This window comes from Mus caroli, chromosome 18 (assembly GCF_900094665.2).
Source record: "Mus caroli chromosome 18, CAROLI_EIJ_v1.1, whole genome shotgun sequence".
NCBI lineage: Eukaryota > Metazoa > Chordata > Mammalia > Rodentia > Muridae > Mus > Mus caroli.
Genome location: NC_034587.1, coordinates 86,355,103 through 86,363,568, shown reverse-complemented (window position 1 = coordinate 86,363,568; position 8,466 = coordinate 86,355,103). Strand labels below are relative to the sequence as shown.

The following is an 8,466-nucleotide window of genomic DNA, read 5'->3' as shown; positions in this document are numbered from 1 at the left end:
TAAAGATTTATTTATTATTATATGTAAGTACACTGTAGCTGTCTTCAGATACACCAGAAGAGGGTGTCAGATCTCATTACAGATGGCTGTGAGCCACCATGTGGTTGCTGGGATTTGAACTCAGGACCTTCAGAAGAGCAGTCAGTGCTCTTAACCACTGAGCCATCTCTCCAGCCCCCACAGTTACAAATTTAACTTTTCTGTAGTTGCTTCCTATAATATATTATTTTTAATTTAATTTTGCTCAGTATTGGGATGAAAGTCTGGACTCAAGTAGGAAAACAATGGCTTGTATGTCTATGCTATGATTAAGATTAAGCTCACATGGTATATTAAAATTTTAATGGCTAATTCATTTAACTCGAAGTATATAATCTTAAATCTTAAGATAGCTTTACATGACAAAACACCTCATCTATTTACCTTGAAATTGTTATAATTAAAGTATTTCCATTATCAGAACAATAAAATTATTAACTATGAGCTTACTAGAATATGAAGTAGCATCCATCTTTCCAACTTTAACTGGAGAACCAATACTTTTCATTTCAAGTCCAACTTCATTCCAAATTGGTTCCAACTTTTTACAATGGCCACACCAGGGTGCATAGAACTACACAAAAAGAAAGAAAACACACTAAAAAGCTGTATCACCATGAAGATCAAACATAAATTTAAAGAATTTATTTAAGCAACTTAATATTAATCTGTTTCAGACAAGATAGTTTTAAGTGGCAATATAATGAAATAAAACACATGAATCTAGATAAATAACTCAAAACTAGTATTTTTAACTTCATTTTAATTGACTATTTATTTAGAATAGAAACATGGATTCAAAGTCTTTAATTCTGTGCAAATATGTCCATATTTATATAAGATGACTAAATAAACATGCATGCACTATACCATATGCAACTTGTGTTCATGAAAAAAATCTGTTCTTAGTGCAAAAATTTGACAGAAGGGTTTTTTGACAGAAGGTGTGTTTGCTGAATTTTACTGTCTTCACTGGCAGGATATGGGTGATCACTGAGAGATTTGTTTGGCACAGGGACAAGTCAGATTGATTACAATCACAGCTCTTTACATTTCAGAATCATCAGCGTTTAATTAGGTTCTAGAGTTATATGTTAACATTTATGAATTTTCATGAAATGAGGCTTATTTTTATACTCAATACTATGGAAATGTTCAAACATAAATAAAAAGAGAAAAAGCAGTACATTCTCAGCTCTATCTTCTACCTTTAACAGTTACCAACTCTGATATCTTGTTCCATTTTGTGGGTTATACTGTTTTTGTTTTTGAGGTTTTTTTTTTTTTTTTTTTGATAGACGTTAAAGCAAACCCCCAAATTTAATTTTGCTCAGTATTGGGATGAAAGTGTTTGGTATTATTCAACCTCTTAAAAGAATAAAGAAATGAGTTAAATCGATACTGAAATCAACATATTCTCCTTTAGATATAATCCACAACTTCATTATAAGAAATGGTCTTGGGAGGTTCAGCCAGCAATTGACCAGTGCAGATGTGGATACTTGGAGCCAGCCACCAGACTGAGCTCAGGGACCCTGGTGGGGGAGCTGGCAGGAGGACTGGAGGAGCAGACGGGGATCCTAACACCAAAGGAAGAATAACATCAGCTGGCCAGACCACCCAGTACTCCCAGGGACTAGACCATCAACCAAGGAGGGTACAGGGAGGGACCCATGGCTCCAGATACATAGGCAGCTGAGGATTGCCTTGTCTGACATCAATGGGAAGGGGGAGGCCCTTGGTCCTGTAGAGGTTTGATGTCCCAGCACAGGGGGATGCTGGAGGGGTGGGGCGGGATGGGGTGGGTGGGGAAGCACCCTCTTAGAGGCAAAGGGGAGGGAGGATGTGAGATGGGGAGTTTGTGGACAGGTAACAGGGAAGTGGGATATCATTTGAGATGTAATGAATGGAATGATTAATTAAAAAAAAAATTGGTCCCAGCTTCTCACAGAGTAACCTTACTCTCAGCATTTCATCAAAAATAAATTTCTTTGTCAAGAACTTGAAAGTTCTCTGCGTCATTTAAATATAAAAATCTAAATAGGGGTAGGAAGATGGCTGGTAAAAAGCTTGCCATATATACCCAGATGATGTCCCAACTTGTAATAAGGACACGTGCTCCACTATGTTCATAGCAGCCTTATGTATAATAGCCAGAAGCTGGAAAGAACCCAGATGTCCCTCAACAGAAGAACAGATACAGAAAATGTGGTACATTTACACAATGGAGTACTACTCAGCAATTAAAAACAATGAATTTATGAAATTCGTAGGCAAATGGATGGATCTGGAGTATATCATGCTGAGTGAGGTAACCCAATCACAAAAGAACACACATGATATGCACTCACTGGTAAGTGGATTATTAGCCCAGAAACTTGGACTACCCAAGATACAATTTGCAAAACACATGAAAGCCAAGAAGGAAGACCCAACAAGTGGATATTTTGTTCCTTCTTAGAATGGGGAACAAAATACCCATGTAAGGAGTTACAGAGAGAAAGTTCAGAGCTGAGATGGAAGAAAGGACCATTCAGAGACTGCCCCACCCGGGGACCCATCCCATATACAACCACCAAACCCAGACAGTATTGCATATGCCAGCAAGATTTTGCTGACAGGACCCTGATATAACTATCTCTTGTGAGGCTATCTATGCCAGTGCCTGGCAAATACAGAAGTGGATGCTCACAGTCATCTATCGGATGGAACACAGGGACCCTAATGAAGAAGCTAGAGAAAGTACCCAAGGAGCTAAAGGGGTCTGCAACCCTATAGGAGGATCAACAATATGAACTAGCCAGTACCGGCGCTCCCCCCCCCCCAAACTATGTATCTAGTTGCATATGTAGCAGAGGATAGCCTAGTTGGCCATCAATGGGAGGAGAGATCCTGGTCTTGCGAAGATCATATGCCCCAGTACAGGGGAATTGCCAGGGCCAGGCAGTGGGAGTGGGTGGGTTGGGGAGCAGGGCGGGGGAGTGTATAGGGGACTTTTGGGATAGCATTTGAAATGTAAATGAAGAAAATATCTAATAAAAACAAAACAAACAAACCAAAAAAACAAAAAACACCTTGCCATACTCCTCTAAGGACCAGAATTTGGGTCACTAAAACACAAGTACAACTCAGTTCGGTACATGCCACTTAGATTACGTATCTTAGTCCACAGGAGAAAGAGAAAGGGAATCCCCAGGGCAAGACACCTAACCAAAATAGAGAAAATCTTGAGATCCATCAGTGAAAGAGCTTGTCTCATGTTATACAAGATGTTGAGCAACTGAAGAAGACACAATGTCAACCACTGGCCTTCACAGACACAGACATACACTATGTACACTCACACACACAAGTGAATACACACTTGCAAATATGTATGCATATGTGCACACACACCACATCCATATACATATTTCTATGATGTTGCAATCCTGCTCTGCTCCTCCAGTCCTTCCACTAGCTCCCCCACCAGGGTCCCTGAGCTCAGTCTGGTGGCTGGCTTCAAGCATCCACATCTGCATTGGTCAGTTGCTGGCCGAACCTCCCAAGACCATTTCTTATAATGAAGTTGTAGATTGTATCTTAAGGAGATTATGTTGATTTCAGTATTGACTTAATTCATTTCTTTATTCCTTTAAGAGGTTAAGATATTACAAGTAGAAATATCTGAGAAAACAAACTGTTTTCTTTGCATAACAAAGACCAAAAATGATACTTAAATTTACATACTCACATCAACAAGCCAAATGTCATCTTTTCGATTATCTTTAAATCTAAAAAGAAAAAAAATCTGATTTTATATTTATGTTCACAAACAATATCCCAGCCTATAGTACTTATTATTGCAACTAGAATAATTTACAAATGTACAACTTACGTAATAATACTGAACTTATCAATACTGAACAATAAAAGTTTTATATAAAATTTTTACTCAGTGACTGCTAAATCTTATCCTATCTAGTAAATAGTATTTGTGAAAAGCAACAAATCCAGAATTGCTACACTGGGATCACATGTCTGAGGTTCATTTCAGGCTACAATGAACTCATAAAATGCCATCAGCTAGTTCATTCAAAACTCCAGGGCCACCATTAGATGCAAAGCTCTTAGAAAATCTGAACAAAGCATAGGATGACAAAGCACACTTAAGAGACTGGGATTCAGGTCTAGATGAACATTACAGACAACACAAGGGGTCCAACATGTTTCATCTGGTGAGAATGGCTTGACTTTGAGCTTCTGAAGTGTATTTAGACTCTTCCGGGATGCAACAAATGGGACATATTTATTTCATATTGTTTTGGTGCCTTTTCACAATGGAATTCCCTTTTCATGGGCACTGTCTTCTGGATCTGAGTGGCAACATTGGCTGGCACTATCACAAGATGTATTTCAGTTTTCACATTCTGCAAACAAGCAAGATACTCTACTAAAATTTCCCAATAGCCGGGCAGTGGTGGCACACACCTTTAATCCCAGCACTTGGGAGGCAGAGGCAGGTGGATTTCTGAGTTCCAGGCCAGCCTGGTCTACAGAGTGAGTTCCAGGATAGCTAGAGCTACACAGAGAAACTCTGTCTCGAAAAAAACCAAAACAAAAAACCAAACCAAAACAAAACAAAACAATGGAAAGAGCCTTTCAGGTGAGCATCATGTAGGGAGCAAAATGACTCCCAAAAGTGAAACTTCCCTCTCTTCTGGCAGAGTTACCATTATAAGAATAGTATGAAAAGGTGGCTGATAGTGACAAACCCAATCATTGAATGAAATAAAGCTACTCTCCTGCTATCAAAGAGTTTTCCTCAAATACATACTTTCTATAAACAATCTTCAAACACAAACCTCAATGCCCATCACTATGACTAGAGCCCATGGGATGTTCACGCTTCTTGGTAATTATAAGAGTACTTGTATTGAATTGATCACACCTTTATTTACAACAGCAATTCTACCATACAGTTGGGTGCCAATGTTATTGATGGGCACAAGGAATAAGCTGAAATTGTCTGCAGAAATTGTTCAGTGAGTAAGAGAGTTTGTTGTACAAGCAGGGTCAGGATTTAGATTCTAGCACCCTCAAAAAAAAAAAAAAAAAAAAAAAAAAAAAAAAAAAAAGCTAACATTATACCTGCAATCTCAGTGTTATAAGAATAGAACCAGGAAGAGTGCTGGGGTTTGCTAGATACTGACAAGCCTCAGGTTAAGTGAAAGATCTTGTCTTAAAGATATAACAAAGAAGGGCAGGACTACCAGAGTAACCGTCTTCTGCATAAGCATGCAAAGATTGTGTTCACACATATACACACACAAACTACAAACACTCCCCCACCCCACTCCCCATACATAAGGAAAACTGGAAGTAACAAGTCTTGATTCATCTACTGTTAACAATGAAAATTATGAGATAAAAAGGATGGTAGTTCCTTGGTAGGTATTTTTTGTTTCCGTCATGAAATAGTACCATACATGCATCAAGCAGATGCAGCAGGCAGGGAAATCGTATCAATGATGAGGATCACAGAAGAAAACACTTCTGCTTCTCTGCCTAAGTGGGAAAGTGACTAAGTTAAAGACCCCAATAAGAACATTTAAGTAGCAAAGTACATGAAAAAGGTGAAGCCTCCAATAAAGATACTAACAAGTATGCTAGAAGTGCTGGTAGACATGAGCTTGGTTGGCATGGGAGGCCTGAGTCCTTGACAACATGTTCCTCCAGAGACTGGTTGTATACCAAATCTGATGTGGGAAAGGAACCCGAGTGGCCTACCAAGGAAGATTGCTATCAGCTGCAGTCAATGCAAAAAGATTGACCTTGATTTTTGCAATGAAGTTCGACTTCCCACCTATTATGAGCAAGGTCTTGTGAATAAACCTGCTTTACTATAGATTAAACACTGAATTCCAGCACTAACTCTGTATTATTAAACCAAAAGAAAGAAACAATATGGAAACATTTGCTGGTTTTTCATTTTAGAACTATTAGGGAAACTCTCTGGGGCACTCCTCCATTTTGCATGTAAATGGAGGCACGTTAAACAACTCCTGAAACAAAATTGGCAATGTTAATATCAGTCGCCACTGCACCTGTTATTAAAAGATTAGATTTATGTGTGGACATTTTGATGGCATCTGAATTAGACAAAATTAAATAGAATTTACTAGTATTTTACACATATATGTATACTTACGATTCATTTAGATCTTCTACAAATCCTTTACAAACAGCCAGATCAAGTAAAATAACTGGAAAGGAAAAAATGTAGAAAATAAATGATTTATTACTTTGATTTTCACCTATACAATTGCCTATACAATGTTTGAACTTTTTAAAGTATCTACCAAAAAAATTCACCAATGATCCATTATAAGATATAAGTGACACAAAAGCAAAAGTAGTTCATCCACTCAGTAAAAATTTACTCTGCATGCAATCATGTTTCGTAAGGTAAGCACAGTGTAGGCGAATACACACAAGCCATATTTCTACATAATTCTACATATTTCCACTTGTTTTAATTTTTCCTTTTCACCATTTTTCTGGCCTAGAGATAAAAATAACTTTCTTTTTCTCTAGTGGCATTTATCCCCTCGATACAAAGTCCAAATGTAATTCCCCAAAATAGGTAGAAAAAGAAAATACAGCACTCCAGTTCTAGCACTTATTCCAGGGCAGTGCCTGGTTCACAGAGGGTTCTAAATTGGTGGCTGAGTCAGGGGTGAACCACAGAAAACCCAAATACTCCCTGCTGAAAGTAAATGGCTGAGAGCTTTAAAGATGCTTGGTCTCTTCAAACCAGTCTTGGACATCTTACCAGTATCTGCCCTTGGCCATCATCCCTCTCTTAGGTTGATCAAGAAAAGTGCTTCCACTGTAACAAGACCCAGAACCTATGCCAAATTGGGGCTCAAAATCCTTGTCCTTCCATCAGTGGAGTCAAGGAACCTTCCTGATCAGAGAAGATAGCAGTGCCCGCTCGGCATTGGGCGGCAGATCACGCAGAGTCCCAGGGAGGAAGCCGGACCCACCGAGGAGGCAGAGTAGAAATCCTAAGTACCCCGCGGCGCGGCCCCACACGGCCCGGCTTCATTCCGGACCAACTTCCCACCGGTACCCACCACCCCGCGAGCTCCTCACCCGCAGCGCAGAGCCTGAGGGCCGCCCAGCTCCTCCGCCCCGCTGCATTCGCCATGGAGCGCGGTGTGAATCCCGCGATGAGCGCGAGCAGAGACAGAGAATGCAGGATCCCGCCTCCCCCGAAAGGAAAGTGAGGAAGACCTGGGACGCAGCTCCCACCAGGAACGGGGCGGGGCGGGGAGGGGTAGGCCGGCCTCCTTCAGGTTCCCGGTAGCCCAGCGGAGGTAGCCTGTGAGCATGCGCAAGAAGCGACGCATGCGCCCGAGCAGTGCGCACGCGCACTTGCGTTCTCGCGGAGTTTTTTTTTTTTTTTTTCCAGCTGAGTAAGAGCTCGGAAGAGCGTGGGAATTCGTGCGGGGTTCTTCCTGTGACGGCTCAAGTGTGCTGCGGGACTCGTCCCGGAATGCACGTATAGCCTTGTCAGGCGAGCTTAGTGCTTAAGGTGAGGTAGGGTACGACATGCACTGCAAGCCTAAGTTTTGTCACATGTCTTAAGATTGCTACTACTAAGTCCACAGTGAACGCCGGGATGGTACCCTAATAGATGGGAAATCGTGCTTTAAAATAAAAGACCGGATTGCTGAGCTCTGGACACTCTCTGTGTAAAAGCCTGTTTAGAATCATATAAATTGGTCCATTACTATGATGAATGAGAGAACTATGGACAATTAACAGTTACTCTGGTGGTGTATGTGACATTTTCTTAAGTGATAGGTTGCCATGCTAATGCAAGCAGCAAAAAATGAAACTGCATCTCTCTCTCTCTCTCACACACACACACACACACACACACACACACACACACACACACACACAGACAGACACACACACACACAGACACACACACGAAAGTATACGCAGCTCTTCAAGAATAGTTTCAGTATGATAAGGGGGAACGAATGTGTCTATATGTGTATATTAGTGATCCAAGTTCATCATAAACATGTTTAAAAATGTTAAAGAATAAAAAGAATTGCTTCTTCAGAAACTTAAAAAAGGGGAAGTTAATTATAACATCTTGGTTATGTTTTTACTGTTTCCTGGTTACTTGTGGACTGAAGTCCTTAGTATAAAAGTTTTGTATTGTATATCCTTCATCCTTTCTTACATTGTGATTTATAAAAATAGTGCACTTCTTATAAGTAGGTCCCTGTGGCAGTCATTGACTTAGATGAGATTTTTAAAAAATATTAATAAAGCCGGGCGTGGTGGCGCACGCCTTTAATCCCAGCACTCGGGAGGCAGAGGCAGGCGGATTTCTGAGTTCGAGGCCAGCCTGGTCTACAAAGT

General features: G+C 40.4%; 1 protein-coding gene across 1 annotated transcript in view; it reads right to left on the bottom strand.

The window, feature by feature from the left end:
• The window catches only part of Tmx3 (thioredoxin related transmembrane protein 3), a 30,980-nt gene extending 23,580 nt beyond the window's left edge, over positions 1 to 7,400 (bottom strand). Inside the window, exons 1-4 of the mRNA XM_021150375.1 lie at positions 7,177 to 7,400; positions 6,230 to 6,284; positions 3,773 to 3,812; positions 490 to 613 (exon numbers count right to left, since the gene is read on the bottom strand). Of these exons, the coding sequence (XP_021006034.1) occupies positions 490 to 613; positions 3,773 to 3,812; positions 6,230 to 6,284; positions 7,177 to 7,231 (274 nt within the window). The 5' untranslated portion in view covers positions 7,232 to 7,400. The remainder of the gene's footprint in view (positions 1 to 489; positions 614 to 3,772; positions 3,813 to 6,229; positions 6,285 to 7,176) is intronic.
• Between the last annotated feature and the right edge of the window lie 1,066 nt (positions 7,401 to 8,466).